The sequence below is a fragment of the Paroedura picta genome, chromosome 10 (genome assembly GCF_049243985.1).
Source record: "Paroedura picta isolate Pp20150507F chromosome 10, Ppicta_v3.0, whole genome shotgun sequence".
NCBI classification, from domain to species: Eukaryota; Metazoa; Chordata; class Lepidosauria; order Squamata; family Gekkonidae; genus Paroedura; species Paroedura picta.
Genome location: NC_135378.1, coordinates 87,669,003 through 87,687,353, shown reverse-complemented (window position 1 = coordinate 87,687,353; position 18,351 = coordinate 87,669,003). Strand labels below are relative to the sequence as shown.

Sequence of the window (18,351 nt, the reverse complement as noted above, 5' to 3'; positions counted from 1 at the left end):
GAGTGCCCTTGTGGCGGCGGTGCCCTCTGGAGCAGTGTGCAGGGTGCGCTGGGTAGCATCCCTCACAGGGCCAGGCCGGGTCATGGGGGGCCTCCTGCTGTGCCCGGCTGAGCCAGTGCGGGGAGGCACAAGGCTGCTGTGGGGTGTGGGGCGGGGAGCGGCGGGGCCTCTGCCTCCTGGGCCTTGGGTATTGGGGATCTGTCCTTCGGGCCAGACCAGTCCATGCGGGGGCATCTCCTTGCTGGGGGGGGGGGCGGGACTGCAAACTGTAACTCAGAGGAGCAGGGGGGGGGCGGACAGGTGTCCTCTTCCCCTGAGCTGTCACTGGTCTTCCAGCGGTCCTGATGAGCACATACCTCTGCCCACCGTCATCAGCTCTGAAATGCACACCGTGTCTTTTTAGCCTCCTCGGTAGATTTGTTGATGAGGAGGACACTTTATGTAACACGACTTACCTGTCTTGAATAAACACTAATGCCTCTCACCTTCTTGCCTGGGAATCTTGGGGGGGGGGAGGGCATGTTGGGGGGGGCTTCGGGCAGGAGGGCAGGAGGGCAGGGCTCAGCAACCAGGAGGAGAACGCTCAGAGTGCCCTGTGGCTGCCTCTGGCTTTGCCTGGTGCTCCCGAGGGCCCCGTCTGCTGCCCCCACACCATCGTTCCCCTCAGGCTCTTTCGCCAGCCGGGTTTGAACTGATCCTTTCTCAAATATAGCCTCCCCGACCCCTCGGCCAGGGCTTGGGGGTTGCTTGCCTGCCCCTGACCGCTGCAGAGGGCACCCGCTAATTGTTGAGCGCCTCCCAGGCCTCCGCCAGTGGAAGAGTGGCCGTGCCCCCTGAAGGGATCCCTCCCCAAGCAATCCCACACCATTAGCAAGGTAATGATTGCCAGGTTCTGGGGCAGCGGGCCTTCTCTTGGCTGAAGGGCAAGCAGCAGAACCAGGGCAGTGAACCCCAAAGGGGATGGGTCTGCCCCTGGGTGGGTGGGTGGGTGGGTGGGTGGGTGGGTGGGGGGTCAGGCCGAGACGTGAGAAATGGCTTTGCTCCGCTGGACCCTCCAGCTCTCCCCGCTGACTTCTCCCAGTGCCCCCCCCAGTAAGTGCACCAGCAGAACAGGGCGGGGAGAACCTCTCACAGCCCCTCCCTGGCATGACACATACTGCTGGGGGAGGGGAGGGCCTGCTGAGAGACCCTTCCCCAGATTCATCTTTTGTGTGTGGGTGGAGGGGGGGGGTCAGTAGTTGGCAGTGATTCCCAGGCATGAATGGGGGTGGGTGGGAGCTTCTCCCTGGGCCTCTGAGGAGGGGCTGGCCCAGTGGGCTGAGATTCCCAGCCGGAGCACTTACAAATGGAAGAAGAGACAGCCAAGGTGTTTTGAAAAGGCCTCCCCCAGGACATTCAATCCCTGCCGCAGGTGTGAACCCCACACAACTGTCACCCCCCTCCCCCACAGCATACCGGCCATACCTGGGAAGAGTCTGCTCCCCGCCTGGCCCTTCCATGCCCCTCTTTGATGCCGGATGAGTGGCGGGGAGGGGGAGGGGGGCACTTCCACGGGGAAAGCCGAGGTGGCATCCGTCTAGCCCCCCTGTCCGCCTTTTCGGCCCTTTCTCCCCAGGGTGTGTGCCCCCCCTGCTGCCCCAGGAGCCCCAAGAGGCCTGCTAGGCTGAGGGAAGCAGCCAGCCATGCCTTGCTCTGCAACCCTCCACTGCGGAGCCCCCGGGGGCCGGGCTCTTTTGGCTACCTGCTGCACCCCAAGCCCGGCAGGAAGAGCCTGCCGGAGCTGAAGGCGGGCTCTGAGCTCCCCAGCCACCCCGACCCCAATGGCTTTTGTTGAGAAAGCACAGACAGCCCCTGTGGTCTAAGGCAGTGGTCCCCAACCCCAGTCCGGACCGTGGATCAGTCGGTACCAGGCCCCGGCTCCTCCTCATCCTCCTCCCCGGCTGCTGCCTCGGTCGTTGCCCTGCCACTCTGTTCACCTTTGGTGCTCTCCAGCGGCCACCATGGCTGGGGCTCCCCCTCGGCCTGGCACTGCGCAGCTGCTGCTGGCAGCACCCCCCAGTGGGCAGTGGGAAGTTAGGGGTGCTGGCGGGAAAGCAAGGGGAGCAGGGGCTCAGCTGGTGGTGGCGACGTCCCTGGGCAAAAGACTACCTCCCCCCAGGCCTCAGTAAAATTGTCAAGCGTTGACCGGTCCCCAGTGATGAAAAGGTTGGGGACCACTGGTCTAAGGAAGCGGCTGTGCCACGTGACCCAAAGGTCTCCTGGAAACTGCCGGCCACATCTGAAGAACATGGCTGACTCCAGGGAGCGCCCCCCCCCCCCACACATCTGGTGCTTTGGAGTCCTCCCACCCCTCAGCAGCCACAAACCTCCTTGCAACTGGGAGCAAAGCAGCCCCTTCTGGATCCTCTCCTCCTCCCCCCACAGCCAGTGGGCCCGGCTCCTGACCCCGCCCTCAGGGAAGCTCACCTGGCAACTGAAGACAGACATTTCTTCTCCCCCCCCCCCCATCATGAGCTCGGGGCTTATCTCCCCCATCGATCCTGCCCGGCATTCCTTCCAGCAGAAGATAGATCTTCAGGAAGCCATAAAGTTGGAAAGACCCCCCCCCCCAGTGCCACCCCCTGCCCCACACGGAAGGACCAAAGTCATCCAGCCTCTGAGAAGAACAAGTCCAGGGACACCTTGGGGACTAACCAAGGGCACACGTGCACACCAAAACCTAGGCCTTGAATGAAACCTGGTTGGTCCTCAAGGTGCCTCTGGCCTTGAGCTTTCTTCTGGGTGATAAAACTCTCTGCTGGCCAACCCAGAGGCAGTGTGGTTCCCTTGCTTGGGAGCCCTACTCTGCCACCTTGGGCCAGCATAGCCTACCTCACAGGGGTGTAGTGGGGATAAAGCAGAAGAGGAGAGAATAATCTTGCTGGCTACTGGAGGAGAAAGCCATCTAGAAATGCCTCAGTCCCGGGTCCCCAGCCGTTTAGAACCTGCAGTCAAATGGCTTCCACAGAAGGCGGGGCCAGCCAGGAAATGATTTCAGCTGATTGAGATCAATGAAGGTCTGAGAGCTCATTGTGAGGAATGCCCCCTCCACCCAAATGCCAAGCGCCAGTCCATGAGGGGTCGTGGGGGAAACAGGAGGCTGGGGAGGGGGTTCTGCTCCCCTTAAAAACATCATTTCCAGGCAGACCGGGCCCCTTGCAGGTCCTGTCCCCTGGGCCCCTCTCCTCCACCCACTCCACCAACTCTGCTCTCCCCCAAAATCTCCCCACGGCAGACCTCTGTCTGTTTCGCATTTTGAGGGCCAAATTGGTGCTGAGGAGGCAGGGCTGGGGGCTGGAGAGTCAAAGGTCAGCCATGGCAGGGGGCCGTTCCCTCCGCCTCTAGATCCAGCCCCCCCTGACGGCATCTCCTGCCCTGGCCCAAGACAGCAGGACCAAAGAGGCCCCGTCGCCACGAGCTGCAAAGTGGGGGTGCCACACACCTTCCAAGGGCCCCCTGGAGCCCCCCCCCACGGCCCCAGCCCCCCTGCCAAGCCTCAGACCCTTCTGCTTTTCAGCCAGCCGAGCTCCCAGCTCTGCCAGGTGCCGGATTCCCCCTCTGGCTTGGCGCAAGGAAGCAGCAGCCCCTGGCGGGAGGGAGGGAGCCGGCTGGTCCCACCGGGGCCTTTGCCCCAATCAGGCACTGGAGTTCCAGCCCAGGTAGCTTTTATTACAGCACAGTAACACAGGCAACCACTCTCTGCTAACTACAGCGCAGGGACAGGCAGGGACCCCCAGCACAGACACACAAAAGAATAAATTAAAAGGGAAAGGAGGCAGGGAGAGAGACCCCCGCCCCAAAGCCCACAAAAACAAGAGGGGAGTGCCTCGCATCGTCTCGGCTGACGTGTTTATTTGCTGGAAGGGCCAAGGGATGGCTGCCTTCCGTGGGGAGGGGGTGAGGGGCCCCTTCCTCTCCTGGAGCCCAGATTCTCCTGTCCCCATGGAGCCTGCCCAAGTGGCCCCTTTGCAAAGGCTCCGCCGTGGATTGGAGAAGGCTCATGTCGTGGGCCTCCCTGGGGTTCCCCCATATAAGACCCCCGGTGGTGGGGGGCAGCCCCGGTGGGTGTCCTTGGCCAGTCTCCAGAGCTCAGTCCCCTTGTGTTCCCGCACGTTCCTCACAGTGGCCCTCGGGCTACTCATTGGATGTGACGTCAATGTCTTCTCCGCTGGACTGCTTGGTCGCGATCCGCCACCGGTTGATATGATGGGAGCCCTTCTTTTTCTGGTCTGACTCGGGGCCTTCCTCTTCCAGCTTCTGCCTCTTGTATTTGGTCCTCCTGTTTTGGAACCAGACCTTCACCTGAATGGGACAGAAAGGGAGGGGGGAACATGACTGATTCCTCAAGGCTGGAATTGTCTCCTCGGTTCCATGCAGAGAAGGGTCTTTCCTGCCACCCGCCACCGTGTGGTCCTTTTCCACTGGAGGTGCTGGGAGGGAACCTGGGACCTTCTGCAGGCCGACTGAGGCTCCCACCACCGCATCTGATGGGCAAGAGTGCATTCCCACGGAGCTCTCTCCCTTGGGGCCGTGGGCACTCCCTGCCCCTGGAGGCCTACTCCTGCCCCTCCCAGAAGCCGAAGGAAGGGCCTCTGTGGCTGACGGGCTTCCTAGTCTGGCGGGGTCAAGGGGCACACGGAAAGCAGGAAGAGAAGGGAGAGAAGGCACAGCCGAAGATGGGCAAGGTCCAGCAGCATTAACTGGGCAGTGGCACAAACTGCAAAGACAGGAGAACCCTATTCAAGGACTGAAACGGGATGGGCAGATTAGATTGGGGGGGGGGGGCGGGAATCTGCGTTTGATTTTATGCCAGTCACAGCACAGGCATGTAAACTTTTTGTTTATGTTAAAAGAGAGGCTATATGTAGTTTTAATCAAGACAATAAATGGGGAAACCGTCTGAAAGGAGGGCCGAGCTGCAGATACGTAAGGGATGTTGTTGTTATGTGCGAAGTCGTGTCCAACCCATCGCGACCCCATGGACAATGATCCTCCAGGCCTTCCTGTCCTCTACCATTCCCCGGAGTCCATTTAAGTTTGCACCGACTGCTTCAGTGACTCCATCCAGCCACCTCATTCTCTGTCGTCCCCTTCTTCTTTTGCCCTCGATCGCTCCCAGCATTAGGCTCTTCTCCAGGGAGCCCTTCCTTCTCATGAGGTGGCCAAAGTATTTGAGTTTCATCTTCAGGATCTGGCCATCTAAAGAGCAGTCAGGGCTGATCTCCTCTAGGACTGACCGGTTTGTTCGCCTTGCAGTCCAAGGGACTCGCAAGAGTCTTCTCCAGCACCAGAGTTCAAAAGCCTCAATTCTTTGATGTTCAGCCTTCCTTATGGTCCAACTTTCACAGTTATACATTGCAACTGGGAAGTCCATAGCCTTGGATAGGCTGCCCCTATTTCCTTGATACAAAAAGGGGACATTGGGAGGGGGGTTAGATGGTCTGTATTCCTGAAAGTAAGATGATGGGAAAGGTTTTATAAGCATATCGACCTTGCCCTCCTCCTTGGGCCTGAACCCTAGCCTTTACTCTCTCTGCAGGCCAGAAGGGGAGGGGGATTTGCAAGGGGAGGAGGATTTAAATCATGTCTTTAAATACAAACATCCTTTCTTAAAATAAAATTTCTTCTCTGGTTATTGGGCCCATTTTCTACCTTCAACTAACTCATTTTCCACCTGCAATTATCCCTTTAAAGCCCTGTCCCGTCCAACTCTGCAAGCCAGAAGAACCAGAGGGGGGGGGGAGTGCAAGATAACCAACTGCCCATGTTCCATGGCCTTTTGCACCCGAGGACCAAATGCTAACTGTTTAATAGAAATCAAACAGAAATAAAAACAACATGAGTTAGCATGTAGGCCAGGGGTAGTCAAACTGCGGCCCTCCAGATGTCCATGGACTACAATTCCCAGGAGCCCCCTGCCAGCGAACGCCAGCTAACTAGAATGCCAGCTAACTAGAATACCTTGGAGGGCCCATATCCAGCCTGTGCTGAGGCAGCTGCATTGGTTGCCGGTTGGATTCTGGAACCAGCTCAAGGTTCTTCTGCTCTTCAAGGCCATTTGCAGTCTGAGCTCAGTGTATCTGAGGGGCCCCGGCCTCCTTATGCCTCTCACTGAGCCTTGCACTCTAAGGCAGTGCTCCCTGGCCCACGTGAAGCATGCCTGGCCTTGACCAAAGCCAGGGCCTTTTTGGTCCTGGCCCCACCTGGTGGAACGAGCTCCCGGGAGAGCTGAGGGCCCTGGCAGAGCTCACACAGTCCCACAGGGCCTGGAAGATGATGCTCTTCCGCCAGGCATTTGGTTGAGGCCAGGGCAAGGGAAGATCTGGGCCCCTCCTCTAAGCACCAACCCTGAGAAAAAGGGCTGCAGTGGGGGTGTAGGATGGGTTTTTAGTTGTGTTTAGACTGTTCTATGTTAAATATATTATACTGTTAACCACTGCAAGATGGCTGGTCCAAGAGCAGCTGTCTACACGTGATAAACAAAAGACATGTTTATTAAAATGAGGGATGGCTGGGAAATGTACTTTTTAACGTATTTATTAATGATCTAGATGAGGGGGTGGAGGGACTACTCATTAAGTTTGCAGATGACACCAAATTGGGAGGACTGGCAAATACTCCGGAAGATAGAGACAGAGTTCAACGAGATCTGAACACAATGGAAAAATGGGCAAATGAGAACAAGATGCAATTTAATAAAGATAAGTGTTAAGTTCTGCATCTGGGTCAGAAAAATGAAAAAAAAGCGAGGAAGGATGACCCGGGAAACTACAGACCAGTGAGTCTGACCTCTGTTGTGGGGAAGGTAATGGAGCAGATATTAAAGGGAGCGATCTGCAAACATCTGGAGGACAATTTGTTGATCCAAGGAAGTCGGCATGGATTTGTCTCCAACAGGTCCTGTCAGACCAACCTGGTTTCCTTTTTTGACCAAGTAACAGGTTTGCTGGATCGGGGAAATTCGGTTGATGTCGTTTACTTGGATTTTAGTAAAGCTTTTGATAAGGTTCCCCATGATGTTCTGATAGATAAATTGAAGGACTGCAATCTGGATTTTCAGATAGTTGGGGACTTGGGAATGTTCAGCCTGGAGAAAAGGAGGTTGAGAGGGGACACGATAGCCCTCTTTAAGTATTTGAAAGGTTGTCACTTGGAGGAGGGCAGGATGCTGTTTCCGTTGGCTGCAGAGGAGAGGACACGCAGTAATGGGTTTAAACTACAAGTACAACGATATAGGCTAGATATCAGGGAAAAAATTTTCACAGTCAGAGTAGTTCAGCAGTGGAATAGGCTGCCTAAGGAGGTGGTGAGCTCCCCCTCACTGGCAGTCTTCAAGCAAAGGCTGGATACACACTTTTCTTGGATGCTTTAGGATGCTTTGGGCTGATCCTGCATTGAGCAGGAGGTTGGACTAGATGGCCTGCATGGCCCCTTCCAACTCTGTGATTCTATGATTCTAAGAAGGGTCCTGTCCCCTTTAAAAGGGTCCCTATGGTCCACCTGGTCAGGTGAGAAGGAAGGCAGAAGAAACCCGGGAGGATCCCAATCCCAACTGAAGCTGTGGAGTCAATCTGAGGAGGAATGCCAGCCCCCCCCGACCCCTATTCTACTAACCCCACCCTGAACACCCCCTTTGGTGGGCGCTGTGGGGGAGGAACCAGGAAGACACTCAGTGCTGGAGGGGGGTTATCCCCAGGCCAGTTAGCTTCCCCTTGACAAAGGGAAAGCAGCCTCAGGTCCTATCAAGGAGACAACCACCCCTCATCATGGGCACACCTTGGAAAGGCAGCGCCAAGACAGACAGGCACGGGGATAAAGCGGCTACAACCTGTCCACGGCCTGGGCCTGAGCCAAGGCCACAGGTGCAGAATTGCAGGAGGAGGGATTTCTCCTAAAGGAGGAGATTCGTGACACCTGGAGTTGGTTCTTCCTTGCTGACCAGGCATGTTGACAAAGAGTCCGACACGCTTCACCTGTCAGCGAACTCTGTTTGCTTCAAGGGACTTTAATCTTTGGCAGTTAATTGAAACAGTTACAGAAAAGCTAAGCCTAATTACTTTTTAATAGAGATTAAGATGGAACACATGAATTTGGCCTCTGTTGAATCAGACCCTTACCCCCCCCACCCCCCCTACCCCGATCCATCAAGGTCTGGCAGCCACTCTCCAGGTTGGCTCAGGTGGAGGTCTTTCCCACCCCCACTCCCTGGTCCTCTGAATGGCTGGAGAGGCTGCTGGGGATTGAACCGGGGACCTCCTGCAGGCTGAGCAGAGGCTCTTCAGCTGCCCCACAGGGCCCCTCCCTTCTTCTCCTGCTTTTTCAGGTGCTGATTGACTCACGTGCACTTGTGTCATTTATTTATTTATTTATTTATTTATTTATTTATTTACTTACTTAATTTACTTATTTATTTATTGTTTTGGCTGATTGCCCGCCACTCTCATAACTGGCTCATAGCAGGTTACCACAGTCCGTGTTAAAAGCCCCATTAAAATACTTCTGGGCATTCTTCCAATACAGAACAGACTCCTAAACATTTAAAAACCAGGGTGGTTAACAACCCGCTAACCCCCCAAAATCTAATACAGGAGAGGGAGGAGGGAGCACAGATCGCATGGCGGACGCTTACCCTCATCTCATATTTAGTTACAAACCAATCACTTACCTAGTTAGTAATCACATGATTACAAGGTCATGCATAAGGGGGCGGGGTTAATCCCCAACAAAATATTAAATAAGGTAAATAATGCAAAAGGCGACTCACAGTGCCCATGAAGCCTATTATCAATGGTATGAGAGAAAAAGAAAAATAATAGGAAAGGAGTCCGAAACTTCAAGAAAAACTGAGAAGGCTGTATTGGAACCCCTTCCCTTTAAAAATCCTACACCAGCCTGCATGAGGATGAGAGAAGAGCTGGAGAGCTGCCAAGGTCTTTGTGTCGAAATGCAGGACCCCGAGCGGCAAACCAGCCTCAGAAGAGGACTTGGCCTTTTTGGAATCCCTAAAAGCAAAGAGGCAAAACTAGAACCTGGCCTGTTTTTTTAATTGTTGTTCACCAGAATATGGTTAACAACAATTTGGTAAACGGTAATGACTGGGGAAAGCGCTGGCAAACCACCCCGTATTGAGTCTGCCATGAACACGCTGGAGGGCGTCACCCCAAGGGTCAGACAGGACTCGGTGCTTGCACAGGGGATACCTTCACCTTCACCTTTTAGAATATGTATGGTTAAGCAACATTAGGAACTTTTATAATTTTAATACTTATTTTTCCAGTAATTGTTGGGTTAATTTTCACGTCTGCTGCATTTCTTAATGTCTTGCAGAATAAAGAGAAGTATTTATTTTTTTCAATCAAATATAAAAGTCTCTACATGTTTTTGGCCAAAGAACCCAATTCACACCAATTCACACCTTAACGCAGGCTTTCTCAAGCAGTGTTTCGGGAAACTCTGGGGTTTCTTGACAGCCACCCCCACCGCCCAATCAGGCTAAAGCACCCGTTCCCAACTGGAGTCCCCTTCGTGCCCTCTTTGATGCCCCAGTCATCCCTGCCTGCCCTCCCCGGCCCCCCAAGGAAGGAAGCGGGGGTGACATGTCCCCCACTGCCCCCCTTTCCTACCAACCTTCCCGCAGGTGAGGCCCTGGGCTCCCCCCACACTATACCCCCCTCCACGCCCTTGCCTGTGTGTGGGGCACAGAGGAGCTGTCCCCTCCAAAGGGCAAGAGGGCTTCCAGGGACCGTGGGCAGAGGTCCCAGCTTGAGTTTGGGGCCTGCGGTAGGCAAGGTGGGAGGGGCCTGCTGGAGAGATCAGCTGCCTTTGCAGGCCGGGGCTGGCCAGCCCTGGGAGGGCTTGAAAGGCCAATGGAAAACTATCCCCGGCCATCACTTTTAACCACCGGCCTCTGCGTGCTCCCCCCCCCCCTCCGAGCCGCCGCGACCCTCCTGCAACCTTCCCCGGCTGGTGGGGACGTGAGCCCCGGGCAGGTTTCACAGGTCGCCTCCGCACCGCTGCGCGGGGTTTCTTGCACCGGAAACCGGGCCCCGAGTGAGATTCCGTTTCATCACAACGAAGATCAAAAGAACCCGACGGCAAAGGAGCGCGCTCCGGAAAGGGCCGCCGAGACGCGTGTCCCAGCCTCTCTAGCAGCCGAGCGGCCCCAACGAAGGGCGTGGAGCAGCACTGCAGGCCCGAAGAGGGCCAGCGGGGAGACTCGGTCGCCTGAACCAGGCCCCCCCCAAGCAGCGTCCGGGGAAGGGCGCGCCACACACAAGGCCCTGCCTCTCCGCCCGGCCACCTCCCGGAGTGACCACGACAGAGGGGCCAGATCCGGCAGGGTGGGCACAGTTCCCCCTCCCCACCTCCGGGCCGGCCTTGCAGGCCTGGACTGAGCCGCGTGCCCCCAGGAGGGGGTCACCGGCCCCAATCCTCCATGGAGACAAACGAGCGGGTGGGGCCGATCCTTCGTCGAGGCCGCATTTTGCATATATTCGTTGTTGGAGTGCCGGGCCAGTAGAGGGCGGCTCCTGGGGCCCGACCCTGCAGTCATCTGGAAACAAACAGAAACTTCGGGCGGAGGGGAAACACAGGGGGGGGGGAATCTGCCAGTCCTGAGCGAACCACCGGCGGCCCAATCGTGTGGCCAGAACCCCTGTCCCTTCGCGCCGAAAATCGGTCCCTTGGGGTGGAGCCGCCGCCGCCGCGGGATTCGCACTCAGGACCCGACAGACAATGGCCGAGTTCCTCCCGCTCGGCCCTCCCCGTGACCTCCCCAGGAGGCGCCAGGCGGACGTTCCAGTCCCAGTCAACCAAGGGCCACCCGCCTCCGGCTGGGATGGACTGGGCCGGGCCAGGCTGGGCGCAGGAGGACTCTCCAGGGATGCTCGTGGCAACGGGCAGCCCCTGGCAGCGCCGCCCGAAGGAGCGCTCTGCGGGGAAGAGAGCTCCTCCGCCTCTGTCCGTGGCCGGCTTCTGCTCTGCCGCCGGGTCGCACCCCCACCCCGTCCTAAGCCACGACCGCGCCTTGGCCTCCCCCCCACCCACCCCGCAGGAAGAAGGCGGCCGCCACCTCCCCCCGGCCCCGGCCGCCCTTGCTCCCGAGAGCGCTCCGACCAGCCCGGGATTAGGGGCACCCTCCGGGGTCTGGGGTCCAGCCCAGCCTCTGACGGAGACCTCTCCACCCTCAACACGGACAGGGAGCCACCGACAAGCCGCACAGAATCCTGTAGCCCCTCCCCCCACTCCCCTTCCCGCAGCTGGAGCCCCTCAAGACACCCCTGCCCGCCGAGGCCTCCTCCAGTGGGCGCCGCCGAGTCCCTGCCCCCCTGCTCGGGCCCAGCCATTTCTGGTTGCCGCGCCCCCCCCCCCAGGAGCCCGACGACCCCAGAGAGCAGCCTCGTCTTCCTGTGCGCGAGAGAGAAGCCCACCTGGGAAGTGGGGGGCAGAGTGGCCACCAGGTGCCCCGGGACAAAGGTGCTGCCGGAACTGCCCTGGGCCTCGGCCCGCCTGCCCTTCACGGGGCCCGAAGCACAGGAGCCCCTGCGCTGGGCGTGCGCGATATATTGTCCCCGTGGCCGGAGGCTGCCCGGAGCCCCTGGACCCCGCCCTCTCCTGGCCGCCCGCCCGCCTTGCGTGGTAGGCCAGGCCAGCCCGCGGTCTCTGCCCGGTCCCAGGGCGACGGACTCACCTGCGTCTCGGAGAGGCTGAGGCTTCCGGCCAGCTGCTTGCGCTCGGCGCCCACCACGTAGTGGTTCTTCTCGAAGGCGCGCTCGAGGCGCAGGAGCTGCGAGGGCGAGAAGGCGGTGCGGATCCGCTTGGGCTTCCTGGCGAAGGGCCCGTGCAGAAGCAGGCTCTCCTGCGACACGTCGCCGCCTGCGGGGAAGAAGCAGTTCCCGCCCGTCAGCCCGCGGCGGCAGGGCCAGGCACGGCACGCCGGGCAGGGCACTCAGCCCCCCCTCTCCCCCCTCCCGCCCCCCCTCGCCCCTCCACCTGCCTTTCGCCTCGGCCTGGCCAGGAGGAGCGAGGAGACGAGGACACCTGGATGAGTTGATTGGCAAAGAGCCTCCGGGGGGAGGGGGATCCTCTCTTCCCACTCGGGGCGGGGGTCTCCGCCTCCCCCCCCCGCCTTTCCCTTCTGGGTCTCTCCCTTCCCCCGCGGACGCTGGGAGCGCTCAACGGGCGGGGCGGGGCGGGGCGAGGGGTGCTGGCGCCGGCCTCCCTTGCAGGCAAAACTGCGGCGCGTTCGGAGCCGGGAAGGTGGAATGTGGCGCGCGGAGGGGAGGCTCCCCCTGGGTTTGGATCTGGGCCCCGGGCGCCCCTGCCCCGCCCAGCTCCGCCTCCGGGTTCGTTGCCAGCCCCGCTCCCGAGCGCCGCGGAGATCAGCCCCCGGGGGCGGCCGGTTGTCTTTGCCCGCCTCTGCGTGGCAGCGCCGGGCCTGCTTGGGCGCTCGCAGCCAAACTCTCGACAGCCGGGCCGGGCCGGGCCGGGCCGGGCCGGGCCGGGCCGGGCCGGGGCGAGCCGAGCCGAGCCACGAAGCTGCCGAACTCTGGCGGGGGCCGGCGGATCTGGTCCCTCCCGGTGTCGGACGTGCCTTCGGGCCCTAGGTCACGATCGAGGGCAGTTCCGCTCTTCTTCCCGGGCCGCCGCCGCTTCCCGGCCGTGCTCCCGGCAGGACGGCGCCTCCTGCTAGCGCGACTAGATCGAAAAGACCTCGCTGGAAGGACCGCAGCACCCAAAGCCAGCAAGGCCCGCAAAGGCAGGGGCGAGGCGCGGGGCGTATTCCTGATCAGGAGCGCCGCAAGCCGCCCTGCGTTCCACGCGGGAGAAAGGCGGCTGACGAGGGCTGGAAGCACATGAATCAATGAGAGGCACGGGTGGTCCGGAAAGCGCCATTTCTGCCACTGCCCCCTGGTGAGGAGGCCTGGGTGAAGCGCCCCCCCCTCGGGGAATTTGGGAAGAAGCGCTCAAAACTGGGCGCCAAGTCCTTTGCGTCTCCAGCCCTCCCTAAAAGGAGCAACTGCTTTGTCCCCCTGGCGAAGAGCTCGTTCCGCAGACAGGGGCCCCGGTGGGTTCGCGCCTCAGTCTGCGCTCCCACGGAGGAGGGCCTGCCGAGCAGAGGGGCTTCTGCTCCCGCTCTGGCCTCTGCGGGGCTCCTTTCCCGGGCTGTTTGTGGGAAACGGAGAGACCCCCGAAGGGCGCACCGAGAACGGCCTCCAAGAGCGCAGCCTCCTTCCTCTCCCGGAGCCCGCAGGGTCCTCCCCCCACACACGCGGACCCCTTTCTCTGCCCCACCCGCGGAATGCCATGGCGGAGGCTTCGTTGAAAGGCCGCCCCGAGAAGCCGCGGAGAAGACGCCGCTCCCGCCCTCCCGCCAGAAACCGCCGGGCTTTCTTCCCGGTCGAGTCCGTTCGCTGGAAGAGAAATGAAGGGGCGGGCGAGGGCATCCCCCTCCCCAGATCCGAAAGCGGCCCGAGTCGCCCGGTCCCTTCGCCGTGGCTGTGGCTGTGGCTGTGGCTGCCTTCCCGCCGCGGGGCCCGCACAGAACCCGCGGACGAGCCCTTTTTCTGCGGGTTTATCGGGGGGAATTGTCCCCGTTTTTTCGCCTGCAGTTTAAGGTGTCTCCTCCCAGCCTGTCCTGAGGTGGTAACAATAATTTTAATAACAACAATAATATAAGAATCCTGCGAAGATACATCTGCAATTCCCAAGACCTCGAATTGCAGAAGACGAATTGCAGAAGATCACCCACCCGGTCAAGATCTGACCGTGACAAGCAATCAAATTTAAAACAAAAATCTACTTTTTGAAAATAAATCCACGCGCCTAAAGCTTCCCTTCGCAGAGGCTCCGGCCGGCTGATCCCGCTTCTGCATTTCCCTCCTCCGCCTCCTCCTCGACCGGGGCCCGATCCCTTCGCATTTCCGCCGGCGTCTGCGGTGTTTTTCACCGGGCAGTTCTGCTCCCGCCGGTGTGGGAAACGAAAACCACTTCAAGCGGCTTACAAGAAAAGATTTTTAAAAGGGGAAAAAAACAACAACAACAACGCAAAAAAATTAAAAATAAAAACCATTTTTCTCTGTTTACGATTTAAACTAATTAATTTAAACGGATCCATAAAAACTAAAGATCTCCTTTCTATTGTTTACAACTGACAGCGAATTGCAGCGGCCAAACGGCACCGGGCGACGCCGAACCTCCTCGCGGGGCCACCGAGAAAGCCGCCCCTGCCGCCCCATTTCCACGGGTGGTTTCGGGAAGGACCAGCGGGGGGGGGGGGCTTTCTCCGGCCAGACTTTTAAGTCGAGAGCCAGCCTTGGGAGGTCGGTGCCAAAACCGAGGCAGAGAATCGAGGGAAGGGCTTCAGGTGCCCGCAGCCCCTCCCCAGCCAAACCTTGAGAAATTGGGAGCGCTGCGGAGGGAGGCCGCGGCGGGGATCAAACAAGAGCGCAGCTTATCAAATAAGAGTCGGCGCGCAGAGCCCGGGGGCGCTGCGGCTGGATCGTGCCCGCCTTCTCCCCAGAGCAGGGGCGCAAGAAGAGGGCGTCTGGCCTCCTCCGCTGGAGAGAAGGGCATGGCGCCGGATCCGGCGACGCCCCTTCATGGACTGGCACCAAGTGCTCCCTTTCGAATCAACCGGCCTCCAAGGGAGCAGTCCGTGCCCGCCGGGCACAACGCCCCCCCCCTCCCCAGAAAGCCTTGGGCTGCCGCGAGACGAAAGTAAGGATCCTGACCGGCCTGGCCGGACTGTTGTGAGGGTGCCACCGGAGACTGCCGAGGCATTCTTCCCAGAGTCCCCCCGAAGAGCCTCCGCCGGAGCATAAGGCCCTCCTAAGCCCCGGCTCTCTGCATGTGCTGCCCGTGGAACGGAAGGGGACTCTGGCCCTCCGGGAGCGGGACCCCCAGCCGCCTTCTCCTCATGGGAAACCTGCCCGGGCTGCGGGAGGGAAAGGCCTTGGCGGCGGCCCGCAACCCTGGAGCTCCCCGGCCGGCCTGGTGGACAGGCGCTGCGCTCCCTGGGCGCCGACAGAGCCGAGAACGTCTGGAGCCCCGGCCCGGGGAACAAAGGCCTGGGAAGCGGCCGCTCCGTCGGCCTGTCCCCTCCCGCCTCTCCGGAGACCGCGAAGGACGCTGCCCTGGAAGGGGGGACGGGACGGGGGACGGTGGGAGCAGGAGTCCCCCGACCAGCCCCCGCCCCGGGTCCCTCGGCCGCCGCCCCAAGGGCGTCCAGGGGAGAGGGCGACTCTGCCGGGCGTCGCGCTTCGCAGGAGGCATTTTGCGGAGCCCTGGAATGGAAGACAACCCCAGACACTGTTCCCGCTTGCCTCGTGCCTGCGCGGCCGCAAATCGGAAGATCCGCTCTGACTGCCATGATTATTAATACTGTTGTTATGTGGTGATCATTGGGATGTGATTGCCAATTAATGAACTTTGGAGCTGGGGAATATGCCACGAGATCCCGAAATTAAGACGTTGTAAATTAATGATTGAAATAAAGGATGGTTGTTGTTATTGTTGTTATTATTAGTATTATTATTAAGCATTGGTATTAGTATTAGTATTAGTATTTCTAGGGTCGATGCCTTTCTCCTCCCCACTCTACATTGGCCACGGGCTCCCTGCGGCATTGGCTTTCGGCACCGGGTAGGGCCGCGCCCAGCCAGGCTCGAGGGAAGCTCCGGCTCTGAAAAGCCCTGTCCCCAAACCGGGCCGGCCTTCCGCGGGCTCTGCGGGGCCTCCGCGCCCGCCTTCCGGGATTGTTGGCCGCCTCCGCCGCGGCCGCTTCCCTCCGGGGCTCTTTGCTCCAGAGCCAGGCCGCCAGTTCGGGTCTCCCTGGCCCCCCCCCTCCCAAGTATCGGGCGCAGGATCCGCCGGACCAGGCGCTTCTCCCCCCCCCCCGCCCCCGGGGCGGCCTTCCCCACAGACCCCGACGGGAGTGGAAAGGAGTGGAGCTGGGAGGGAGGGAGCCCCGAGAGGGAAAGGCAGGCTCGTGGCTCCCGAGAGTCGGGGCCTCTGGTCTGGGGCCCGGACGCCTTGCCAGTAATTCCCTGCCTGGCATGTGCGGGCTTCCCGCTGGATCGGGCCCACGGCTCCCCCGGGCGTGTGGGAGTGGCGAAAACGACCCGCAGAGTCCCGAGGAGCCTCTTCCCCGGCCCCCCTCCTGGGCCCCAGAAGGCGGCCGAAGCCTTGACGGCGCTTTCCCCGGAGGCGGCGGCGGCGGCGGCGGATCCTGCGGCCTCCCTTGACCCGCGACAGCCCTCTTGCCCACGCACATCCGTCTGCGGGGAGGCGGCTACTTGCGGGCGGGCTGCAGGCCTCGGGGAAGAATGTCGCCCTGTCTCCGCGCATCTGGCGACCCGCTCGCCAACGGACAATGGTCAGAATCCGGAAGATAGAAATATAATAAAAACAATACATGTAAATCTGTTTCTGATAACAGACATAGCGCGAAGCTGCGGGGGGGGGGGGGTAATCTTCCAGCCATTTGCTCCCGAGTAACTCGCTTCCAACGGACGACCGAGTGGCCGTCGCTAGAGCATCCCCGGCCAGCCCGGAGCCGCCGAAGCGGGGCCTCTAGGCCAGCGCCAGCCGCCGTTCGCCTTCCAGGCCGACCCCGCTGCAGAGGCCGCGAGCGAGAACAGGCCCGCCCGCCGCCCGCCCGCCTGCCATTTCTGCCCTTTGCCCGCACGGCTGATGAGTGGCACAGGCTCCTGCCGGACAGCGCGCCAGGAGCGCGGCTACTCCCGACGGGCGTGTGTGGGAGGGGGGGGGAGGAAGAGGGCGTTTTCCTCGCTCTTCGGCTTGCCTTGGACCCCCCCCCCGCCCGCCCCAGCCTGGAGGGCATTTCGCGGGACAAGAGCCCACCCGGCGACTTCGCAGGGACCCCGCCGTCCCCCGTCCCCAGCATCGCCCCCGGAGATCGGGCTCCGGCTTCCTTTTGTTAGGCAGGCTGGTTCCATTCCATTTCTAATCTTGGTTTTGTCAAGGCGACGGTTCCCCCCAGGCCGCGGGTCGCAGCCAGCTCTGCCAAAGAGCCCGGAGGACGCCCCGGAGACGGGCAAGGGGAGCGGCCGTTGGTGGCGTCCGCCCCCCTCCCCCTCCGGAGAGCGAGCGGAGCGGGAGAGCGACCCTGGGCCGGAGCTCGACGACCCGCTGGGGCCAAGGAGGAGGCGCCTCCCGGCCGGCACCCCGACCGAGGCCGCTGGAAGAGGCCGGCCCGCCCTGCGGCGTCCCCGCCGCGCGCCCCTCTTCCCCCGCGCCGCCGGAGCGCTTACCTTGGAAGCGGTGGCCGAAGAAGCGGTTGCGGAGCACCCACGGGTAGAAGTGGAGCGGGTCGCGGGGCTGCGGGCCGAAGAAGGGGTGCGGCGAGGGCGGGAGGTGGGAGGCGGCCAGCGGGGGCGGGTGGACGGCCAGCGGGGGCGGGTGGCTCACGGCCTCGGGGAAGAGCAGCTCGGGGCCGCCGTAGAGGGAGCGCCCGGCGGCGGCCGAGCCCTGGAAGCCGTGCGCGAAGGCCTCGACGGCGGCGCTGGCCGGGTAGCCCAGGGCGGGCGGGCGGAGCGGCTCCTCGGCCAGCGGGTGGCTGTCCTTGGCCACCAGCGACTCGATGGTGAAGCAGCGCTTGGCCGCCGCCGCCGCCGCCACCGCCGCCGCTCCCCCCGGGAACATGGTGGCGCCGGTGCCCGAGGCGGCGCCACGACGGCCCGGGCCGGCAGCCGAGCGAGCCTCCCGAGGAGGGCGGCGGGCGGCGGGCGGCTGGTCCGGGCAGGGCGCGCCGGCAGGCGGCTGCGGGGCGGTGGCTCCGGCACTGTCGCCCGTCCCCACGCGCGCTCGCCCCCGCCGCCGCCCTCCTCCCGCCCCATCCACCCGGTGCGCACTGGGCGCGCTCCCCGGCCCGCCGGCCAGATAAGCCGCGCACCTGCCGGGCCGCCCCCTCTGATTGGCCCCGCTCACCTGCCCCGAGGTGGGGGGCACGTGGGAAGGGAGGCAGGCAGGCAGGCAGGCAGGCAGGCAGGCAGGGCGGGCGGGGGGCGGCGCGGGGAGGCGGCGGCAGGGTCGCCGCCAAAAGGCGGACTGGAGCACCGGGCGGCTGCGCCAGCTCCGGATCCGCCCCTGGCTCCCCCGCCCGCCCGCCCGCCCCCCTCCGAAGGGAAGGGAAGAGAAGGGAAGGGAAAGGAAGCGCAGGGCGGGGGAAGGAAATGGGCGAGCGAGGCACGATGGCGACGGAGCGCAGCCTTCTCCCGGCCCGAGTGCCATGTCTGCCGCCACCGACGGCCCAGGAAGGCCTCCCGACACGGGACTGGCAGCAGGTAGGGG

General features: G+C 61.6%; 1 protein-coding gene across 1 annotated transcript; it reads right to left on the bottom strand.

Moving 5' to 3' along the window:
- Positions 1 to 3,874: 3,874 nt before the first annotated feature.
- Positions 3,875 to 18,163, bottom strand: LOC143819574 (homeobox protein EMX1-like). Its single transcript, XM_077301357.1, has 3 exons — positions 17,313 to 18,163; positions 11,729 to 11,913; positions 3,875 to 4,341 (listed from the first exon to the last, which is right to left on the bottom strand). The coding sequence occupies exons 1-3, from the start codon at positions 17,701 to 17,703 to the stop codon at positions 4,174 to 4,176; spliced, it is 744 nt and encodes a 247-aa protein (XP_077157472.1). The 5' UTR covers positions 17,704 to 18,163; the 3' UTR covers positions 3,875 to 4,173.
- Positions 18,164 to 18,351: the final 188 nt, after the last annotated feature.